Source organism: Terrapene carolina, unplaced genomic scaffold (assembly GCF_002925995.2).
Source record: "Terrapene carolina triunguis isolate 2854851 unplaced genomic scaffold, T_m_triunguis-2.0 Scaffold93, whole genome shotgun sequence".
NCBI lineage: Eukaryota > Metazoa > Chordata > Testudines > Emydidae > Terrapene > Terrapene triunguis.
The window spans coordinates 30091091-30114495 of record NW_020664444.1 but is presented as its reverse complement, the minus strand read 5'-3'; the positions used below and the strand labels follow the sequence as shown (position 1 = coordinate 30114495).

At 47.1% G+C, this 23405-nt stretch overlaps 1 protein-coding gene across 4 annotated transcripts in view; it reads left to right on the top strand.

The window, feature by feature from the left end:
• Nucleotides 1-23405, top strand: part of UBN1 (ubinuclein 1) — a 35345-nt gene that overhangs the window by 6294 nt on the left and 5646 nt on the right. For 2 of the 4 annotated variants that reach the window (XM_024214316.2, XM_024214301.2), the window contains exons 4-16: nt 1070-1165; nt 1440-1574; nt 2352-2455; nt 4716-5154; nt 9830-9900; nt 11832-11961; nt 12189-12307; nt 12781-12909; nt 13935-14078; nt 16293-16343; nt 17389-17431; nt 18459-19691; nt 22986-23238. In XM_024214316.2, the coding sequence (XP_024070084.1) occupies nt 1070-1165; nt 1440-1574; nt 2352-2455; nt 4716-5154; nt 9830-9900; nt 11832-11961; nt 12189-12307; nt 12781-12909; nt 13935-14078; nt 16293-16343; nt 17389-17431; nt 18459-19691; nt 22986-23238 (2947 nt within the window). The remainder of the gene's footprint in view (nt 1-1069; nt 1166-1439; nt 1575-2351; nt 2456-4715; nt 5155-9829; nt 9901-11831; nt 11962-12188; nt 12308-12780; nt 12910-13934; nt 14079-16292; nt 16344-17388; nt 17432-18458; nt 19692-22985; nt 23239-23405) is intronic. The other 2 variants (XM_024214307.2, XM_024214325.2) reach the window with 2 other exon arrangements.

Here is a 23405-nt window from a genome sequence, read left to right as displayed (position 1 = left end):
CAAAAAGACCTTTGAAGTACCTAGTACCTTCCAGTGATTGTATTAATCTTGTTTGTTAAAGCAGTTCCATATAATTTCACAATAGTATCAGAATCACTCACAGGCTACAGGGACCTCTGGCCCTGGTGCAATCCCCAGCATGCATGCTCAAGAGTCTGTCTAGGCAGGGAGGAACCACCTCCAAAGGGGGCGCATGCACATCAGCCTCTGTAGAGACGAGTGAGCTGGAATAGGGCCCCTCCTGCCAAGGAAGAGGTCATGCGCCCTTGCTCCTCCTCCCTCCCTTTTTGATCGTCCAGCATGGCCACGACAGCGGGAGCTGGTGACTCAGCTTGTGAGAGGAATTCTTACTTTATCAACAATACTTTGAAGAAACAAAAGTTCCTAACCAGTCAGGTCCTTGCGCTCCTCTCCTCCCCCGATAACCTCCTGGGTCGTGCCCCACAGTTTGAAAACTGATCATCTAGGCTGACCTGCATAAAAAGGCCAGAGAATTTCACTCTGGAATTCCTGTGTCAGACCCTCTAACTCCTGATTGAACTAGAGCAGATCTTTTAGAAAGACACCTTATCTTGGTTTGAAGACCTGATGTGGTGGAGAATCCATCTTCTTTGGTAACTTGTTCCAATGGTTAATCTGTTCTAAGGAGGTGGCTTTAGGGGCATGGTCTGGGGAAGAGGCATGACAGTGCAGGGTTTTTGTCACTTTGGGTTGGGCTCGTAGGTGTTGAGTGCCTTTTTAAAGACTGGTACTAAGGTCTCTGTCTGCCTTTCTTATATTGCTGTTTCGCTCATGCCAATGGAGGAGAAATAAATTCAACTCAATGTTACTCTGGTTACATGATCAGAGAGTAGCACCCCTTCCTGTTGGAGGAGGTCTGTACTCGTGTGTGAGAAGCCTGGGATCCAGCCCCAGCGCTCACCCAGCCAGGTCCCTTCCTTTCCCTTCCCAATGAAAAGAGGGAGTGCTACCTCAGTCTAGGCTGAGAAGTGCCAGCCTCCTGTGTCAGGACTGGTCCCTGCAATAGACTGAGGAGAGAGGGGGATGTCATCGATCTCTGTCATTTCAGGGTGGCAAGAAACGCAGGAAGGACCGTATGCAGGACTTGATTGATATGGGGTATGGGTACGACGAATCTGATTCCTTCATTGATAATTCTGAAGCGGTGAGTAATGAATGAAGGGCTGTAAATTCAGCTGCTTCTAGGGCTGCAAGTGGGCATGTGGGAGAGTTAGTGCAGTGCAGGGAAGGAGCATGCTGGGGCAGTGCAATGACAACTCCAGGGGCATCTGCAGGGTGGGAGAATCCCTAGTTCTCAGACACGCTGTCCCACAAGGAGACTTGTTAGTGGGGAGTGGGAGCGTGCCGTCCCACTGCTATCTAACATGGGAACAGAATAACTTACACCACTAATAGATGGTTCTTTCTTTTGTTCCCAGTACGATGAGCTTGTTCCAGCTTCTCTAACTACAAAATATGGAGGGTTTTACATCAACTCAGGAACGCTGCAGTTCCGACAGGCATCTGAATCGGAGGATGACTTTATCAAAGAGAAAAAGAAGAAATCTCCCAAGGTCAGAGATTCTGCCATTAGGGAATATTTTCTGTCATTAAATTTCGGTGGATAGGTTGGATTTGATGCAATGGAAATAATGTTTTGTAACTTTTGGTTGGGTTTCTGGCTGGTTTGGGGGGCTTAGTTATGGAGATATTAGGAGCGTTTAGCCCCAGATCACTGGTTCAAATCCTGTCCTGTTTGGTAGTAACCCAGAGGAAGCTCTGTCTGTGTAGAACGAGTGGGTGGTCTCCATTCATTCCTAGAAGAGAAATGGCACCACAGTTATCACCCTTAGGAGGTGGTAAATCTTAGCAGGGACGCTCAGGCCTGAGTGGAAATATCCTCCTCTCTTGTCCCAGAGGTGAGCCCTTCACATTGGTGCTGAGGTATGTTGGGAAGGGAGGCTCTGCTGGGGAAGCTTGCGCTACTGCCCTATGGTACCAGCTGTTTGATAGCCCTGGAAGTTTAAACCCTTCAAACAGGGACATATCACCAGCACTAAACTGACCTGAATAAAAGGGAGGCGAGAAATTCAGTTGTCTTTGTTCATGTGGTGCTGGGCTTAGCTAGAGGGATCCCAGAAGAGCTAAGACAGTGTGTGCTAGAGCAGACAGTAGCTATGTGCTGTTCTATGTGTACGTGGTATGGGTTAGTATCCAGCGGGGGTTGATTTGAGACATTCAACGGCTGTTAGTGGCAAATCAGAAGTAGGGCTTAGAAGGGCGTCCCAGGGACAAGAGGTCACTGTTGTACAGCCCACCCTCTCTGACTCTGGCTTGTGTTTAATCCCCAGAAGCGGAAGTTGAAAGAAGGAGGTGAAAAGGTGAAGAAGAAGAAGAAAGACGACTCCTACGACAAGGAAAAGAAGTCAAAAAAATCCAAGTTTCCCAAAGCGGGGTGAGAGGGAGCCCTATGTATTCATGGGGGTGATGGAAGTTCTGGGTGCCAGTCTACTCCCTGCGTCTCCGAGGCCAGATTGCATTTATCTGTACTGCAGTAGTGCCCAAAAGCCCCAGTCAAGGCACTGTGGTGGTGGGGACTAGAAAAGCTCCTACAAAGATGCTTTCCTACCTCAAAGAGTTTACAGTCCAGATGGGCAAAAAGCCAGATGCAGGTTTAGGGGAAAAAGGCCCAGCATCCAAGCAAAGGGGTGGGGGACAGTGAGGGGTACCTGGCTTGTTAGCTGTATTTCTTTTCATTAGCTGTGTTTTCTCTATTCATGATGGGCACAGGGATGGATGAGGGGGAATGGCATGAGGGGGTGAGTGTAGAAGAGGAAGGAGGATAACGGATATTGAAATGGGGAGAGCAGGGAGGGAAGGATGGGAAGGAGCACGGAGTATTAGGCTAGCATGGAGAGAGGTGTTAGGAGGCTGGGGCAAGCGATCAGAGCTGAAATGCAAAGCAGCGTGCTGATGCCACCCCTGGGCAGATGTTTGACCCCTTGCGCAGGGCATTTCCGGTTTTGAGTGCTTGCTCTCTTTAGTCTCTCTCCTTTGAAACTGGCTTGTCATTGTTGGGCTACAAATGTAACCAGTTCCTTTTGTCACTATAAGTGTTCTAATGCTTCCCAACAGCTGCAGTTTTTACTTGCTTTGATTTCTATATCTGCTTTCTTTGCTTTGCTGGCTCTTTCCCCACTCACCCCTCCCCTCTCTGCTCTGCGGCTGGCTCGATGCCCTTTCCCCTTGGCTTCTTCCCCCTTCACGTTAATTATTTTCCTGTGTTTTCTTTTGTGCTGTTTCATTTCTGGCAACATATTGTTCCAGTCCTGTCTCTCTCTTAAAAGCTGTCTGACCTGTCATGTTGAGTGCTTGGAACCTTGAAAGTCAATCAAAAAAGGGAATTTGATGTGGTGTTGCTACTAGAAGGGAAATGTTTAAAAGGCTTCCTTCAAATCAACTCTTCTCGTGTTTCAGTCCTTAGTGCTAATGATTTAGGTTTCAATTTGCGCACTTCTACTGCATCCGTTGCTGTGCTAGCTGGGCTGCATGCACCTGATTAATTAAAAGCATACCTTGATGGAGCAGGAGATTTAAGCTCCACCATACCAGGTCCCATCAGCAAGAGAGGACTTGTGCATGAGCTAGATCTTGCATAGTATTAGGCCCTATCATTGGTATAAGGAGTTCCACATCTGCCCGCACCAAGAATCTCTTGCCCTCCCTGCACCTCTAAGACACAGCTCACAAGAGTTTCCCCTGGAATGCTCATGGTGAGTGGGTCATAGATGGGGAGGTAGGCTCTAAGAGAGCTACACTGTAGTGCATGAAGAATCTTAACATTACGACCGAGACCTCAGAGTGGTGATGGAATCAAATGGGGAGCAAGTGGAGAGCTTAGAGCAGTGTTGTGATGGGCATTCTCAGCTCTTCCTTGCTGAAGATGGCTGGTGTGCATTGGACCATCCATCATTTCCAGTGGCTTGTCAGCTGTTTCCTCTGTGATATAGTAACGTGTTTGAGGGTAGTCGCATTAAACATCTTCACTCCCCACTTAACTACTGTTCCATGGGAAATATATTCATGAAGTCTGCCATGAGAATGATTGGACAAGTATGTACAGGAGATATAGTAGATTGTAAAATGGGAGGTGAACTTGTTATGTGATAGAACTAGAAGGGAGAACATTTAATAGTCAGGTAAATCTAAAAAAAAAATAGTACATCTCTACCCCTATATAACGCTGTCCTTGGGAGCCAAAAAATCTTACCGCATTATAGGTGAAACCGCGTTATATCGAACTTGCTTTGATCCGCTGGAGTGCGCAGCCCCACCCCCCGGAGCGCTGCTTTACCACGTTATATCCGAATTCATGTTATATCGGGTTGCGTTATATCGGGGTAGAGGTGTATGTTGAACAGGAATATCCCTGAGTCACTATCAGCACTTGGTGCTGTACAAAGTTGTACATTTTCAGTAACACAGCGCTAAATTCCTAGCAATGGCCTCTAGAGGCAGTAGCTCCATGTTCTGGGGGAACAAGGGGTAGGGTAGAGCCGGTCCTGGCTAAGTTTCACCTGGGGATCAGCATGTGTGGTTGATGCTCTGAACTGGTACAAAGGTATTTCCTCTCTCCTCCCTTCTTTTTGCGATATTCTTTTCCCTTTATGGGGCTTATTGTCATAAGGATGTTCTTGTTTTTCCCTCGCTTACAGCTTCACAGCACTGAATGCCAGTAAGGAGAAGAAGAAGAAGAAATATTCTGGTGCTCTGAGTGTCAAAGAGATGCTGAAGAAATTCCAGAAGGAGAAGGAAGCTCAGAAGAAGAGAGATGAGGAGCAGAAGATGGTGACACCCTCACTAGCAGAAGCTCCGACCCCGCGGGAAGTGGAGACTATGTCTGATCCTTTGCTATCTCTCTTTGGCCATGCCAGTGAAAGTGACTTGCTTCAGGCTGCCACTGCTATGGACTCCCTGACCGATCTAGACCTGGAGCATCTCTTCAACGAATCTCCAGAAGGGAGTCCTTTCCATGACATGGAAGATGGGAGTGACCCTCTTGGGATGGGCTTGGAACAGGAGTTCAAACAGCCACCTTCCCTCCCAGACGGAGTACCAGCCACACTGGAGAAACGTATCAAAGAACTGACTCAGGTATTGCAGCTAGGTTAAGCATGGGGTGTACTGCCGAGTAGGTGGTGAATGGATTGTGCAGCTGATGGAGGAGGACAAGCCTCTTTTGTTTCATACACAGCTGGGTCTGCAGCTCCACCAGCTGGTGGGTCTCTTTCTGAAGTAGGATTGGCTTCACTTCACATAGTTCCCCCCATTTATGGAAGTGAGGGACTGTGTGTAGAGCCAGGTGTAGTCCAGGTAGGGGTCACCCCAGCTTTTGCTGCACTTCTTCTGCACTCAGAGCTTTGAGATGGTATTAAAATGCTGCTTAGCTGAAGCATACTACGTTCAGTAGCTGGTAAGCATAACCTTTATCCTTGTCTTGGAGAGATAGAGACTTGGTGATCTAATAAGTCAGTTTCATCTCTAATTTCCATGACTGACTTAACCTGAGTGAGCTTATAATAGGAGGCAGTGAAGCTGGAAGCCAAGTTACAGGATAATAGCCTTTAAGTCCAGTGGTGGTGAGAAAAGTGGCACTACATTCAGCCTCCTGTACACTAAAACGAGCAGATGCCAGCAAATAAGTTTTAGCTTCTCTTGACATCTTGTAACATTGTAGAATCCATATATCCAGGAATGAGGATTCATTAGCATTGTTAACTCAGCTCCAGTTACAGAATCTTCACCTTGAGATGCACAGAGATGGATGCCTCAGTTAAGGCTTAACTATATCTTAACACACATCAGCCGTGGCTCTCTTACTGGCAGAGAGGTCTGAGCTGGAAAGACAGAACCCAGCTTGACTTTCAGATCCCACTGTTGAGGCACTGACCATTGGGGGAGAAGGGAGAGAGTACTTTTAATTCTAGAAGTCTGTGGATATGGAGATTTTGAGAGGCAGTAAACACTGAGCCCCTTGAGGATACTTTAGGGAATTGCATTTTAAAAATCATTTGATATTTCTCTCAGCTAATGTAAGAGCCGTCACGTCATTTGTTTATGGACATGTGGTCATGGTGACATTTCTGTTCTGCTACTAACATTTAAATTTAGACTTTAGGTCCTAACCTCTACTCTTATCCTAATGTAGAACAATGGGACAGTCACCATCTTAGAGAATGTGCTCTTACATGTCTGTTGAGGTAGTTCCTCTCCATTAGCACGTCCCCCTTAGAAACCTGAACTCTGTAGTGGTGGTGAGCTGTCAGCACTGAGGCATCACAGGATAGAAAGTTCAGCAAGGTGTTGCCACAGCAAAGAGTGGGTGATAAAATGACACGGAACTTTTCATGGATGTAGCCATTTGTTGCTCTTGCTGTTAATGGATAACAGCTGGAACAGATGTCCCTGGAGTGTGTTAACTAGTGGTGAGTAATACAGTGGCTCCCTTGACACAGAGTTAATTATTACACTACTGCGAGTTTGTGTGATGGTCAGTTACTGTGTGGTTATGGGGGAACATTTCACAGTGTCGTAGAAAAGCAGGGTCGCTGCTGGGATATGTTTCTAGGGGTAAGAAACAGTTGCACTTTCAAACTTGCATTTCTTAAGCCCCCTTGGTCAGTCTGGATTCTGGAGAACAGACCTTGTTAGCAGTTGAAGGTGGACAAAGGCCACACTTCTGGATGCACACACCCTAAAAGAGGCCAGTTTTCTGCCCATATCAGCAGCTGGGAGCATCCCTCTGTCTAAATGAAGCTTTCAGACATTCTTCTCTCTTTTTGCTCCTTTGAGTTTTTGGTTTTAACCCTCTCCTCCCTGGTAGGATTTTCATAGTGTGGCCTCTCTTTAGAAAAGAATTTTTGTTTTTCGTCTGTGTGGTGGTGTTTATTGGCCATCTGTCTGCTGCTGCTATCAGAGATGGGAATCATGTAGGACCTCTCCTCGCTCATTCATTCCTTACCAGCCTGGAGCTTGAAACATCAGTGTAAGGGATTTCAAAGCCATCTCCCCTTGTTAGGACTGGCTAACTGTGTGTGTGTAAGTCCTGGTTAACCCCAGCCCCTGCTTTCTTGTATACTTCCACTCACCAGCACAGAAATGGTACTAGGCGGCCTCAGTCACAACCTATAATTTCTTGCTATCCCTCCTCCAGTTGTTTGAATTATTTTTACCATTGTTTCACATTCTTATTGCTCTGATTTTTGAGGTGGGTTTTTGTGTGCAATTTTTGTTACTCAGGAAACTTCCTGTACAGGATTCCTTGGCTGGAACTAACCCTTTTGTATGTGTTGACCTAGCACATTTGGTTGGTCCTCTGTCTTCTGCTAGGAAGTCCTATTGCCTAGTCTCCAGACTGGCCTAGTAGGGACTAGGAGAAACCAAATTAGGGGTAAGTAAGAGGCCCCTCTCCTTCCCAGAGGTAGTCCTTGTCTCATGCTGCATATGCTACCCGAACTGCAAGTGCAGGTCTGACTGCTGCAGCATGAAATAAAGGATTGTGCCCTGGAGCCGTCTTGTGCTGAGGTGCAAGGAGAAGCTCCTTTTTCCCAGGGGAAGGCTGCTGTTGAAACATACCAGATACGCTAGTTGCTAAGGAGTCGTCTGCTTGGCCACAAGGGAGGGAGAGTGCTTCTCTCAATTTCACAGGTGCATTGAAGTGAGAACTATCATTGGCTGTTGAGCTGGAGGGTTTTCTGGGGCAGGGTTGGGAGGGAGGACAGCCTTGAGAAGTGAGGGCAGGACTCCTTATATTGTCTGCTTCTGGCTTGATGAGATCATATTTACAGTCCAGCCATCTTGCCCTTCCTCCAGCCCCACATTTGTGAATTCACACTGTGCCTCATTGAGGCTTGACGGTGGGGAGGGACTCCTCTGTCGCTAGGTGTTTCTGTTGACATTATTAGGCTTACACACAGGAAGTGACAGAGTCCTATGGCACCGTATAGATTAACAGACGTATTGGAGCATAAGCTTTCGTGGGTGAATACCCACTTCGTCAGATGCAACTGACGAAGTGGGTATTCACCCACGAAAGCTTATGCTCCTATACGTCTGTTAGTCTATAAGATGCCACAGGACTCGTCGTTGCTTTTTACAGATCCAGACTAACACAGCCACCCCTCTGATACTTGACACAAAAGGAAGGCAAGCTGGGAGCTGCTGAGAAGCTGCCAAGAAATGAGATAGCACGTAGGGCCTGAGTCTCTTCTTTCCTCACTCTTGCCTCAACCGAGAAATTGTACAATTGTTTAGCGTAAAATAAACGAGAATTGTTAAAACTAGAGCTGGACCAGATCTGTGGGATGATAGTCCATCTCCTGGGTGATACAAGGGATCTTGTATCCAAACAGGCAGGCCAGCGGGTTGAACTCCCCAGACCTCCTGCTCACCAGTAAGAAACTGGAACTGGGCAGGAAGTAGATTTTCCATTTTGCAGGAAATTCTTTTGATTTTTCTAAAATATTGTTCCATTCCAAAACAGAACGAATTTCGAAATTTCCCATGTAACAAAATTCTGGGGGGAAAAAATTGTTTTGATGCAATTGAAAGATTTCATTCTGATAGACTGTAAAATAAAACAATTGAAATGAAAAGTCAGCTTGAAACAGAAAATCCAAGTGTTGCGTTCCAAAGAGGTTGAAATGGAATATTTTGAGCTTATCAAAACCACCTTTTTTTTTTCCAGATTTGTTCTACATTAAATTTTGTCAGAATCAACACATTCTCATGAAACATGTTGCTTTTCTATGAATGACTGGTTGAAGTGTCTGAGAGGAAATGCTAGAGTGCCCCTGGTTTTCCTCGATGGTTATTTAATTATAGACTGTCTGCATTGGGTGTGCGGAGTTGTGTGACAAGAACACAACAAATCTGGGGCTTATGCAGCAGAGGAAGTGGTGCCTTACCTGGCACATCGTACGGGCTTGCATTGCTTTCAGTGCTGGTGGGCGCCGCTTGGTCACAGCGTGTCTCCTCTTGTACCCTGGTGCCTCCATCTGGGTTTGTTAATGAGCAGTATTGGTTCCATTTCGCTTCAGTTTCTATAACCCTCCCCTGCTGGCAGGCCCATGTGCGTTGGCAGACATCTTCCAGTGCATCCATTCAAATGAAGGCAGTGGCTGGGTGGCCCAGAAATGCAGGGCTGCACTGGAGTAGTGTTCTTTTCAGATGTTCCTTGGAATGCTGCCCAGCACACTAGTACTCTGCTCTGGAGCACCTCTCAGGAGATCCACATGCTTTCGTTGTAGAGGTGAGAGTAGGCAGTGCTGTAGATGCGGGTCAGAGCAAGGGGGCGAGAACACCCCCTTCCTAAGGCAGAGAGGCCCAGGGCAACTTGGGGGAAAGCAGAGCATATCTTACGTTGGTGTGGTTTACTTGGAGTATTTTCCAGTGAAATAGAGCAAAACTCAGCCTCCATGTGAAGCTAGTGATTGCATCCCAATTGTGAATGTCCCCGTGTAGAGTTAATGACGAAGCTTCAACTAGAGGGGTCCTAATGCAACTGCTGATTGGCTGGGGTTTTGGGGCAGTCCTTCCAGTTCCTGACAAGTGGGACGAGATCCAAGCTCATTCAGGGAAGTGCATGCCATGCATAGTAGGTGTTACTTCCACTTGGAGTCATGGTACGTAACGGATGCAGAGTCTCCCTGGGATGAAGTTGCTAGTAGAGTTTTATTACCGTATCCCTGAGGCTGCTTTGAAAAACATTACTTGTGACTCTTTGTATCTGTCTGTGAGCTAACAGCTCATATTGTTTACTGTGAACCAGGCTGCCAGAGCTGCAGAAGGAGAAGGCAAACAGAGGTTCTTCACTCAGGATATCAATAACATCATACTGGAGTAAGTACCCTCATCTCTTACCTGCCATTAATGTAGAGGAAGGGGACACAACTCTGGGGAAGGGAGAAAGTTACCAATGGAGTATGTTCTATGTAAATCTAGGGGGAGGAGATCTCCTGGCTCTAGGGTTGAGGGGCATGGGTGGGGAGCCGCCCTGTGTAAGCTCCTCCTAGATGAGTTGGGACTAACCCTGATGTACTCCATAATTGGCCTTAAATTGGAGTATACCAAATATTTTTTTGGGGAGGCAGGGGGGATTAAGAAGTGTGTCCAGTCATCCTGTTTCCATCTCCAGCTGGTGTTTGAGATAAACTGTTGAAATCTGCTGTCCTTGGTCGATTGAATCAAATCCTGATTCTATAACTGGAAATAAAGTGGCCTCTTCTAATTACAATAGCCTTTTTCCATGAGGGCTCTTAGTGGTCATATTCCTTGCCATCCAATCCATAACGGTATAGGGAGTGTCCCCTGGTTAGAAATGGAGCTGGAGCTGCTGGGTTCAATTCCTGGCTATGCCACTGATTTGCTCCGTGACCTGGAGCAATTCCCTTAACCACCCTGAATATTAGGTTTACCAATCTGTAAAGTGGAGAGAATACCTACATGCCTTATCTAGCGTAATTTTCTCAAAGTGCTTTGAGAGCCTTGGCTGAAGGGTGAAATGCGAAAAGTACTGTATATGCTCGTTCATAAGCCGAATTTTTTTAGTAAAAAAGGGAAGCACCAGAGAAGGGGGTCGGCTTATGAACGGGTATAGAGAGGGAGAGGTGGGACACAGCCCCTCCCCCCAACTGAGGGAGCAAGGAGAGGCAGCAGAACCAGAAGGGAAGAGGCAGGGCCAGAGTGTCTCCGCTTCTGGCCACGCTGCTCTCCCACAAGCCTCCAAAGCAGCTGCAGCTCTGGGGCTGGCAGGCTGCAGCCGTGCCGCTTGGCCCCGCACCCCAGAGCAGGCTGTGGCCGCGCCACCCGGGCGCCGGAGCATGCTGCGGCCGTGCCGCCCGGCCTGGCCCAGCCCGCTGGAACACGCTGCGGCCGCGCTGCCCAGTCTGGCCCGCCGGAGCAGGCTGCGGCCGCACTGCCCAGCCTGCGGAGCAGCTCCAGCCAGGCCAGAGACATCCTCCCCTGGGCCTCCCCAGATAAGGTGGGAAGGGATAGGATGGGGAGAGTGTAGGGGTCCCGGGCTAGGGGTGGGGTCATGTTACGGGTGGTCACAGGGGTTACTCCCCTGACCCCCAGCTCTCCCTCCCTCCCCCCCCTCCCCCCACCCGCAAAATTTCCCCACCAGTTGCTGTCCCGGCCCGTCAGGGTAAGCAGCTGGTGCGCTGGGACACTTTGTTTACTTAGATTTACCTCTGTGCCTGCGGACGCTTGAGGTAAACAAACTATCTCGGCCCACCAGCGGCTTATCCTCATGGCCTGGGAGCCAAAGTTTGCTGACCCCTGAATTATAGGGTTGGCTTATGAACGGGTCATAAAAATTTTCCATTTTTACTTATCCATCTTGGGGGGGCGGCGGTTCGGCTTAGAAACGAACCGGCTTATGATCAAGTATATGCGGTATGTTATCTCTGGTTTAGGCTGCAGTGTTTCTGTTGTGATCTGTTTTGACTAGGGCACTATGCTCCTTGGGGAATATCTTTTTTGTTTCATTGCCTAAAGCTTCCCTGGTCATCATGGTCCTGACTGCCTTGAAGGACGTATGGAAGAAATGAGACTCTTGACCTATATTGGCTGTAATATGCTTGTTATGTGCTCCATTATGATGGTGGTGTGCATGAATTGAATGGAAAAGCCTAGACTCTGTGATTCCTGGAGTCAGCTCACCACATCCCTAGTATTATACGACTCTTTCTTCATGTCAGAATATTTGTGTTACTTTGAGGAAACCATGTTGAAGTCACAGTCAATGGTCTGTCTATCCTATTCTTCAGCATAGAGCTGCAGACCCGTGAGCTGAATAGCCAGATCCGATCCGGGGTGTATGCTCACCTGGCCTCCTTCCTTCCTTGCAGCAAAGATACACTGGTCAAGCGTGCCCGCAGGCTTTATCTTTATGAACAGGTGGGTGAACTTAGAAGCACCACAATATCCTTTAATTTGCATTTTGACCATGCTCTGGAGATCAGGAATTTTCTTCTTTATATGAAGCACTATTGTCCTCTGCTGAGCATATAGTAGTCACCATATCTAGTGGTACAGTTACAGCACCGCTATTGTCTCTGAACTATGGGATCTCTTGAATGGAAAGTTCTGTGTGAAATCTCACTGTGTCCTGTCGCTCTCTTCAGGGTGGCCGTCTGAAGGAGCCTCTCCAGAAGCTAAAGGAAGCCATTGGACGGGCGATGCCAGAGCAGATGGCTAAATATCAGGAGGAGTGTCAAGCGCATACCCAGGCCAAGTTTGCCAAGTAAGCTTTTCCTTTTCTTCTCATTATCCATCTGCATCTCTTCTCAGCAGGTTCCCTCCACCTGCAGGTTGCTCTTGTGGCCTTTCACTTCTTTTCAGTCTTTTGTTTGTGTGTTTAAGCCCAGATGGAGAATTGCTGAAGGGCACAAGGGTTTTCAAGCTGTGTCCTTGCCCCTTGTGCAGTGGTCTTGCTGTAGCATCCCTGTTAGAGTACCAGAGGTTAGGGGATTCTGCTGTAGCAGCACCAGATGCTTCAGAGGAAGGTGTGAGAAACCGCCTAATATCTAGTTGTTAGAGATTGTTTTAAAATCTGAAGCATGAGGATTAATATCTCTTCCACAGCTTATGTTAACATTTTATAACTCTGGATGTTCTTGTTGTCCGTGTCCATGCCCAGTCCTTTTCTGAATCATGCAACATTGTGACATCTGTGGCAGTGAGTTCCACAGTTTACTGATTCCATTCTCTTCTCAGGATGCTGGAAGAGGAAAAGGACAAGGAGCAGAGAGACCGGGTTTGCTCTGATGAGGAGGATGATGAAGAGAAGGGAGGGAAGCGGATCATGGGACCTCGGAAGAAATTTCAGTGGAACGATGAAATCAGGTTTGGACAGACTGAGTCTTTGACTGAATCTTTTCCATTCCAGACCCGTAAGCTTGATGGAGTTGGGAGTACACAGTGTGACTTTGTTTTATCTCTGGCTTTCTGAGTGTGTCTGACCCTAAATAATGAATCCATTCAGAGTCTGCTCAGAGGCCTGGTGTTGCAATCTTTGAGGAGGCCAGTGCAACATTTGTTGGTCTCAGATCCTGTGTGTGTTCTAAAATGCTCCCGCTTCCAGGCATGGTGCTGGCTCTGCAGGAGACAGTAAGGGGCTTCAATGGGTAGATGCCAAGATAGTGGCTAGATGAGAGGTTAGATATTTGATAGTAGGGAGCCTTTCTGGGAAAGAAGGAGCTACACTGAGGACATGAGGTCCTACAGACTCTAAAGTAACCAGATTGCTGGTAATTCTAACTGCTAGAGCTGGTTAGAATCCCAGGTGCTGCATTCTTGAATCTGGCAAAGAAGATTATGGGTAGGGTGGCATGGTTGAAGGGGAAAATGATAAAGGGCAAAGAGAAAACTGATCAACCCCTCCTTGTCTCTTTGTTCCATAACAAGGGCACAACATTAGATTAAGGGCTGGTTCCTTTAGAACATAAAGGAAACTTCACTTCACACAGCATCTAGTTGCCTTCTAGAACAAACTGCTGCAGTTGGCTAGCAAGACAAACAGGCTTAATTTCATGGCCATTAATAACAGCTGAAGTTATGGCAGTGGGTAACCACATCTTCTGCCTCAGGGTATTAAGTTGTAGGAGCTGGGAAGTATCTACTCACTCACCTACTTACCCACTCTGCCCAGTTGGCTGGGTGCATTACTGTGGAGGTGTTGCTCTTCTTTGAAGGATCACTGCTTGGGAACTTCTGGGCTTGGAATCCTCGATCTGTTCCATAGTCTGACCCAGAATGGCAAAACCTAATGTGGGGAGACTGATAAAATATTCACTCAGCTCTGAGTAATTGAGTGCACTCTGGGGGAAATTGTTGTGGGTAACCTGGTCTGAAGTCTGCCCATCCCTCAGGGAGCTGCTTTGCCACGTGGTGAAGATTAAACTGGATGGCTACGAGCTGGAGAAGAACAAGGCTCAGTCTCTGGAGGATTACGTGAAGACCTTTCTAGACGCAGAGGTCAAACCCCTCTGGCCGAAGGGCTGGATGCAGTCCAGGTGAGTCAGAGTGAGGCTGTTAACACTTCACACTCTGTTGTTCCTTATCTCAGAGGATCTTGCAGCATGTCAGACATGAGTGAGGTCTCATGTCTCAGTAGTGTCCCCATCTCCCAGAAGGGAAGAAGCATCAGAATGGTTAAGTGACTCGCCCAAGGTGTGTCAGTGAGTCTGTCCCATAAGTGGGAATTGAACCTGAGCTCTTCACTCTTATTAGCTAGGCTGTGTTTCCTCCTTACACATTCCACTGAGGAAGCCAGCACATGAGTGGGAAGTGGAGTCACTTTGGCGCCACTGTCGGCTGTTGTCTTGCCTTTTTTGCTCAGTAGCTTAAAAGAATGGCAGTGGTAAACCTCTAATATGGGTATTCTTCATCCCTTTGTCTGAAGTGAGTTGGTCTGAAGGGGAAAAGTAGGTCCCAGCTTTTTATAACCATCATGTGAACCATCAGTGATGGGTCTGACTGGACACCTGCATGCCTAGTTACTGCAGTTGTACACAGAAAGGAGGTTCACAAATGTGTGGACATTTGTAACGTGCCATTCAGAGAATGTGAGCTGGGAAGTGGGATTAGAAAATGGGTAAGGAGGATTCTGGAGCTTAGAAGGACACTGCTGGATTTGGACACACAACTTGAGGTTTGTAAAACATCAGCTTTTATGTGAGAGTAATAGAAATAGTTCCACTGCTGTGTTCTGAATTCCAAATAAACAAACCGAAAACAATGAACATTTCAATACATAAACAAGCATTTCTTGCACTTAGGAGTAAGGTATCCATTGCAATTTACAACTAAGTGCATGAGAATTTAGATGTGAAATTGACTAGACAGTGACTATGAACAAAAATTGCTTTTCCTGGTTGCCTTCCAAATGCTTAAGCAAAATTCTCTGCTCCTCAGAGCTCACAGGCTAAGGGCAGACAAGCAGGCAGGGGAGAAGCAATGAGAACATTAGGCAAACTGTATACAGTTTATATACAAGACAACTCAATTCACTGTACACAAGAAGGCAGAACTTGGTTAGGCTGCTGGTGTGCTGAGACCTCTGCTTATCATGCGAGCCAATATTGTCTCTTGTTTCCTTGTATTCCCCAGTTTGTCAGCATCCACCCGTTGTTTCCTGTTTAACGTACTTAGAGGGTAAGCCCATTGGGGCAAGGGACTGGCTTTTGCTTCTGTGTTTGTGCAGCACCTAGTACAGCACCAGTCCTAGGTGCTATGAAAATACAAATGATGATGATCTTGAAGAGGAGCTTCCATATGGACAGAGTAGAGATTTTGTGGAAGAGTTCAGAGACGTGGTGGTGCATGCCCAGTGTCTTTTAGGGTCTGAGCTGAGAGAGCGGCAGTTAGTGAAAGTAAGCTGGCATTTTTTTTTAAAGTTTGTTTTAACAACCAAATACATTTAATAACAGAGGAGCAGACATATTAAAAACATAAACCCTGACTGCATGTTTGTAAGCTTTTTACCCAAACATCTAGAGCAGTGGCTCGCAACCTTTCCTGATTACTGTACCCTTTTCAGGAGTCTGATTTGTCTTGCGTACCCCCACATTACACCTCACTTAAAAACTACTTGCTTACAAAATCAGACATAAAAATACAAGTGTCCCAGCACACTGTTACTGAAAAATTGGTTACATTCTCATTTTTACCATATCATTATAAAATAAATCAATGGGAATATAAATATTGTGTATAGTATATAGAGCAGTACAGATAAGTCATTGTATGAAATTTTAGTTTGTACTGATTTCGCTAGTGATTTTTATGTAGACTGTTGTAAAACTAGGCAAGTATCTAGATGAGTTGATGTACCCCCTGGAAGACCTCTGTGTAACCCTGGTTGAGAACCACTGGCCTAGAGAAGCAGCTGCCATTATCCTTCTGTTAACTGAATTGGTGTTGGTATTGCCACGCCGGTTTGTTTAGCCAATATGAGTAGCAGAGGGCTCGCTGTGAAGTTTTGTAATAATTAATAGACTTGGAGCCTGTGGAGAGAGTAGCCCCCACCCCACCCCAGAGAAGGATTTGAATGGGGAGATTTTGTTGCAGTAGGAGAGGGGCTTCCTGAAAAGAGTTTCCTGCCTCTGGCAGTTTGGCTCACCTCAGCATGCATCATGGTACAATAGAGCTCCATTGTCTCCTGTGATCCCTGTCATTCTAGTGAGCAGGGCTGGATAGAACTGCTCACTGCTCTCTTTGCTTTTCAGGACTCTGTTCAAGGAGAGCAGGCGTGTGCATGGACACCTGACATCAATCCTGTGAGTATCTTGCAGCACTTGCCCTCCTCCTTGGTTATTGTTGTACAGTGTGAGATTGGTTGCTAGCAAATAAAGTTCTCCCCATTCGTTCCTTGCCCCTACGCGAGGCCTCCAGTCTTGCTTGTTCAGCTCTCTCCAGATGCAGCTTGGCTTTGCATGAGCGGAGAGCGTCTCTGGGAAGTAGCGTAGTTATTGTTTGCATATGACTTCACCTCCAACAATAGATTCGCTGGCATGTGTTCACCTTGAGATTCCCCCAGATAAGAACTCTAACCTGGGCTGGGCTTTCCTAGAATTTAGTCATTCAACAGAAAGGGCCACTTGTATGCTCTACCCTTGGAGGGAGCATGGATACAGCTCGTGCTTGGTTCCATCAGTATGCAGATGGCACGCTGCTCTAGTGGTCTTCATTAAACATGGACCTTTTCTTATTGCCTGGCTGAAGGAGGGTCTGGGATAAGCATGGTAGCTAGGCTCATTGCAGGCAAGAAGGAGGGATACCAGTTTGCCAGGAGAACCATGTGGAGTCCAGCTGAGATGGTGCCTGCCCTAGTGACTGAGAGGAACCTTACTGACAGAGTTTATCTGAGGATGCTTCTGGATCCTTGATTTCTCCTGGCATTCCAGGTAGCATTTGTGGCTGGCTTGAGCACAAATGATTGTTGGCAGTTTCTCTCTGCGGCCTCTTATTATAGTTATCTGTTCCTTTGTGACTTCTGGAATGCATTATTGCAGTGCACTTAGTTCAACGCTGAAGCGATAGCTGGTTCAGGACATGCAGGCCAATTGCTTTCAGTGACCAGTGCTCCATCAACACTTTTGCATCCTCCCCCACCTTCCTTGTGTTCCTGGATGGAAGTCAGGACTTTCTAGAGCAATAGCAAACCTCATGTGGTTTGAATCTTAGCAACCTGAGAAGCAGCCTCTCCTCCTGTGAATCTCAGTGGAGATCAGTTGGTGCGCTCCCACTAACAGCCCCCAGTGCACTCCTTAATTGGATTGTTCTCCAGGGAAGTTCATATGTCTTTTGTCTCTCTCCAAACAGGGCGAAGAAGAAAGTTATGGCTCCTCCAAAAGTGAAGGTGAAAGTGAGTTTTGTTGTCTCCCTGCCTCTCAGTGACTGTACTTACCCGTCTTAGGATGGGGAGGGACAATGTTGCTTATGATGTGCGCTGAGCTGTCCCCATATCAGGTTGTTCTATCAGAGAGGGAGATGCTTCTTAGTCTCCACAGGTCAGATACTGTCTGTGAGAATGTATGGGGTGCAGGTAAACTCCAGCTGGTTCCAGGGCATTTGGATACGAACATGATTGTATACGAAGCAGAGATGTAGCAAGCTCTGCAAAGGCTACATTAATAGAACAGGTGTAAAAGATCTTGCTTTAGAACCACCATGGAACACAAATATACAAACTCACTAAGTTTCCCCTGTAACGCTCTTCTCTGAGGAAGTGAAGTATTCAGCAGTGCTCAGCATGAGAGGAATTGAGTATGTTTGTTTCGCTGAAACAGGGCAAAGCCTCCACCATCCATCTAGATTCCCCCGAGTCTGTAGGCCCCCAAAGTCTGTAGACTTGTCTTACATTTTAACAGGACTCCTCAATTCCTTGTCTCCACTGAAATCCAGCAGTCATCAAATCTCTTGCCAGTAGTTACCTCTGTCTATACTTAGAATAAGAGATACCAGCAGTAATGGCAAAGGCAGTTTCTTTACCCCATGAGAGGCTCCTCAATGGGGTATTTCCAACCGAGCTGAGAGCAGAAAGGAACTGGAAATAAAGTCTGTTCTGGCAAAAGTTCCCTTCTAGCTTTGTCTGGTGTCTGCGTGGGGTGGTTGTTCTCTGGGTTGGTGCTCACGTGGGTAGTTTGCAGCAGGGCTATGTGAGTAATTTGAACATATTGTGCAAGTGAAAAAAAGAGCAACCAGCTGCAGCACTGTACAGCTGCAATTGTTGCTCACGGGATCGGCGGGCAAGGCAAGTTCCTGAGCTGTGCCTTCTCCAACTTCTGACACCTGAATGAATGGAATAGGCAGCCTGCAAAGCTGACTTTCATTCATTTTCACCAGTAAACTCTGTCTAGCCGGGTGTCTCACTCCTTGTAATTTTCTTGCAGGAATCCTCCAGTAAGCCAGATAAGAAGACGCTGGTTTCTGTTCCACTGATCCACTCAAGTGGCCCGGTTTCTCTGCCTTCTGAGCCACAGGGAGTGGCCATTGGCATCAGCTCCCAGACCAGAGAGCTCTTGTGTCTCAGCGTTGCCCAAGCATCTAGCAGCGCTACCACCCTTGCTGCCTTTAGCATGGACGACTCCCTGGATGAGGACTTAATTCGTAACCCAACCTCTTCCCTGGAAGCCGTGTCCAAGGAATTGGCTGTGCTTAACAGCCGAGCCTGTGGGAGCCCTGATTTCACTCTCCCTGGACCCCCAAAGCCTCCTTCAGAGAAGATCACGAGTCTTGCAACTTCAGAGGAGAAGCGGAACTTTCCTAAGTCCAGCTCTTCTCCTACCCCACCCCCTGCTGGCTCTCTACAATCACCTCTCAATTTTCTGGCCGAACAGGCCCTGGCTTTGGGCCAGTCCTCTCAAGACAAAAAGGCAGAGAGTTCTGGTTACAAAGAGCTGCCCTGCCAAGTGTCCCCCAGTAAAATCCTCCCCGATGCGCACCAGTCCAAACAGAAGCACCATAGCCTGCAGCGAACGAGTCACGGGCCCCAGACGTCCACCCCCTTGCCAGTTGCCCAAGTGAAAGTCTTTCACTCAAGCAGCCAGCAGCAGAAAAGCTTCACGTCCCCAGCCCCGTTTGTCAAACTGCAGAGCCCCAAGTCTGTCTCCCCTGTGCCCCCGCGTTCCCTCCTCCAGCCGGTCAAGCCATCGACCAAAGCTCAGGGCTTCCATTCCTCAGTCTCATCTGCAGGCAGCACACCAGCTTCTAGCAGCTCCCACAAGAGCCCTGGCTCCTCAACAGCATCTCTAAACTACACAGGAAAGCACTCCACCAGCTCCAGCTCTTCAGGGCAGTCCTACAAATCTCCCTTCATTTCCAGCTCCCTCTCCAAGCATGGGGCTTCTTCCAGCAGCTCCACATCAGCAGTGTCTGCACACCAGAGCTCCTCGGGGGGCTTGCTGTCGGGTGTACAGACTCCCTCCCCAGGGCAGGCTTCCAGCCGGTCCTCCCCAAGCTCCATGGTCAAAAAAACCCCAGTCTCCCAGAAGCTGACTCTAGTAGCGCCACCTGGTGGTCCAAATGGAGATTCTGGTGGAGGGACCCAGGGGGTAGCCAAGTTACTAACCTCCTCCATAAAGCCAGCTGTGGTTAGTAGCACCACATCTTCTACCTCTGTGCCGGTAAGTATGTTGCTGGGACAGCCCAACCTAATGTCATTGTGTCGAGCAATGTCTTGCTAAGATCTGCCTTAAAGTGAAAGCTTCAAAAGAATTTCAGTTGTTTCTTGAAGTTATTTATTTGTGTTACTGTGGCATCTAGGAATCCTTGTTATGGACCCCATTGTGCTAGACCAGGGGTCTCAAACATACGGCCCATGGGCTGCATGCAGCCTGTGGAGTTATTTGCTCCAGACCACCAAGCTCCTCATTTTCCCCCCCCCCCCCCCCCCCCGGAGTTATTTCCTGTGGCCGCCAAGCTCCCCTCTCCCACCGGCCGCCCCAGCACGCTGCGTCCCCGCTCCTCTGCCTACCTCGAGGTGCTTCCCGCTGCCAAACGGCTGTTTGGCGGCGCTTAGCGCTTTCCAGGAGGGAGAGGGGAGGAGCGGGGACATGGCACGCTCAGGGGAGGAGGTGGAGAAGGGGCGGGGGGGGGGCCATGGCGGGGATTTGGGGAAGGGGTTGGAATGGGGGTGGGGATGGGGCGGGGCCTCATGGAAGGGGTGGGGTGGGACGGGGAAGGCTTTTGTATCTTTATATGAAAAGGTGTCAGTGATCTGGCCCTCAGGCCAATGTACTAGTCCTCATGTGGCCCTCGTGGTGATTTGAGATCCCTGTGCTAGACGCTGTACAAACACTGAACAAAGACAGTCCTGCCCCAAGCTGTCGGTTTAGATTCAGGACAGTGTGTACTTAGATTCCATGGTCGTGGGCTTTGCTGCAGAATCCACCCTTTGCCACAAATTTGGTGCTCCAGAATCCAAGCTTTCATTTTTATTTAAAAAGAACCAAAGTTTTTAGCCCATTATGGGTTATGAAGAAAACCTTCGGAACTGTGACTTGAGTGTAATCTGTGCAGTGCCTGAATTTGCAGGCTGCCTGAATTTGCAGGCAGCCTGAAACAATAGCTCAAAGAAATGTTCGTGTCCGCAGCCCCATTCAACTCAATAGGATGTAAACTCTGAAATCCAGCGAGACAAATTTCCAGGGTGGATAAAAATTGTGATTTAAAAAAAAAAAAAAAAATCAGCATTATAGGAGAGAAATCAGATTTCTCATTTTCATATTGCTGATTCTTTACTTTCTTCCTATTTTATAGTTTTAAATCGTCAAAGTATACTTGCTTCTTTAACTTCCTAACTCTTAGATTTTCAGGCTTTACATAGAAGTTTTTTTACTAATTAGTTTCACACTACAGAAGCTTGTCTGTGCCAAAAAAGGCAAGTCCAGGCCTTCATTAAGATTCTTACTGTGAGAACAAACCAACACAAAATGGATAAACAAACTCTGCATGCTAGATTTGCAAACATCACCACTTTCCAATAGATGAAACTTGTACGAGTCAAGAAAGCTGTAATGCTTCAAGCAGACGATAAGTCTTCCACTAGGGTTTGCAGTTTAAAGTCAAATGGGAGTGGTGCTAATAAATCATCCAGTTGCTTTTCAAAAGACCACCCATAGGTGTTTAAATATGAGCTTAGGAGCCTAACTTTAGGTATCTATTTCTAAAGACGGTGTGTGTGTATATAAAAAAACACGAGTTTTTAATGCATTTAAAGTCTGAATAACATGGAGCCAAGCTTTGTTTTGAAGTATCAAAGATTCTATGCCACCGAGGCCAGTTCTATACTACAAATTTCTGCTGGCACAGCTCTGTTGGCCAGGGATCACACCCCTTCACACCCTGACTGACATAGGTGTGGTGGCAAAAGTCCCCAGTGTAGACAGTTACACGAGTAAAACCGTTCTTTTTCTGATGTAGCTTATTTTGTTCAGGGGGCCTGGAATAAGCTATGCCAGGAAAAGCATAGTATTGCCAATATAAATTGCATCCACACTTGTCTGGCAAAGCCCTAACAGTATACAAATATAGTTCTACTGGCAAAACATTTGTAGAGTAGGTCTAAGAGAATTTTTTTAATAAAAATGCAATTTTAGCCCTTAATACTGCAAATACATATGCACATGCTTAACTTTAAGCATGTAGGTAGTTTCATTGAAATCAGTGGGATTACTCGTGAGTAAATTTACCTCCCTGCTTAAGTGTTTGCAGGATCAGGGTCTTAATTTTCATGATTTTGTTTTTTGCCTGTAGCAGTTTTATAAAAGTCAAACAAGGTACCTGCACCATAGTGGCATTTAAACATAACAGCATTTATAATTGAATTCCGTATCCATTTTAATCTAAAGTTGCAATAGAACAAATTTAGTTTTCCAGACTTCAACCTGATTGAAATCCTCCCACCCTAGAGATTTCAGTATTAACACTTGTTTCAGTGCTGATCGATAACTGGACACTGAAATGTGTTTGTTCCACAAACTCAAGCTGCCTCCCACCCCTTCCCAGGGGCTAAAATCCTGTAGTTGTCTCCTACCCAGCTACCACAACCTCCTGCTTCTCCTTGACCACTTCCAGAATCCAGTTCAGCCTGTTCTGTGCAGAATTCTGCGGCATACTGAAAATTCAGGGACTGTGCAAAATAAACCCACTGTAGGATCTCACTAAATAAGCCTGGAGCTACGTCTCATATTTACTACTTGTGTTTAATGCAATGAACCCCGCGGTTTTCACCCCCAGAAGAAAGCTTATCAATTCTAGATGCCTTCATATAACAATTGACTGTCAAGTCAGCCATTCATATCTACTCTTTTTTCGTAACACAAGAAGGGGATGGGCTGAGAGAGGGTCACCACACAATTAAAAGGGAGCACATTTTAAATGGACTGAACAATTTGTGTGTTTGCCGTTTCTAATCAAGCTGTAGAGCTCTATGCCGTGCATGTTACTCAGACCAAGAGCTTAGAGAGGTAGAAGTAGGCATGTGACTGAAGAATATTTTCAGTTACACTGGTAGGATAAGGATACAAGTTTATTGGAAATGAGCCCTTATCCTTCAGGACATAAGCCAAGGGTTAGTAAGAAACTTCCCATGTGGCAATGTTCATGCATGACAACCCATCATGGAAGTGTTACACCTTCTTCTGAAGGAGCCATTCACGGCTGCAGACAGGATTCCAGACTAGATGGACCACTGGTCTGGACCAGTGTGGTGGTGGTTCTGTTCCCAGAAACAGAACATCTGGACATTGGATTGTTTGCATTATGGAGCTGGTCTTCTGGTATCTGGCAGGCAGGTGTATGGGGGAGGAGGCTTTGGGCATGGGGGAGGGGGGTCAGAGCTCTCTTCATCCAATGGGAAGGCTGATGAGGTGCCATTGTGTTTCCATTTTGACTAACTTTTGCTGTTTCATTCCCAGAAAGGAACTAGTGGAGCTGTGCTGCTAACCAGCTCTCCTCCCTTAAGTGTACTGTCTCCATCCTACAAGTCCAGCAGTCCAAAGCTGCCGGGTGCCCTGAGCTCCACCCCGCTGGGGATTATCTCTCCCATCCATTCCTTCCCTCTTCACGTCATCTCCTTCAGCTCAGACTCCTCCCCCAAAGCAGGAGTATCCAAGGATGCAATTGTCACGGGACCTGCCCCTGGAACTTTCCACCATGGCCTCAGCCACAGTGAGTGCTTTCCCCTGTGTGTGTTTCTCATGCCTGTGCTGTAGAATTGCAAGGCCACCAGGACTGTACCTTGTTAGACAGTTGCATATGAGCCCATCTCTCATGTTGTTGCTTTGTGCTTGTAGTTCATGCGTTTGCGTCTTAAGCCAGTGGTTTTGGAGGCCCTC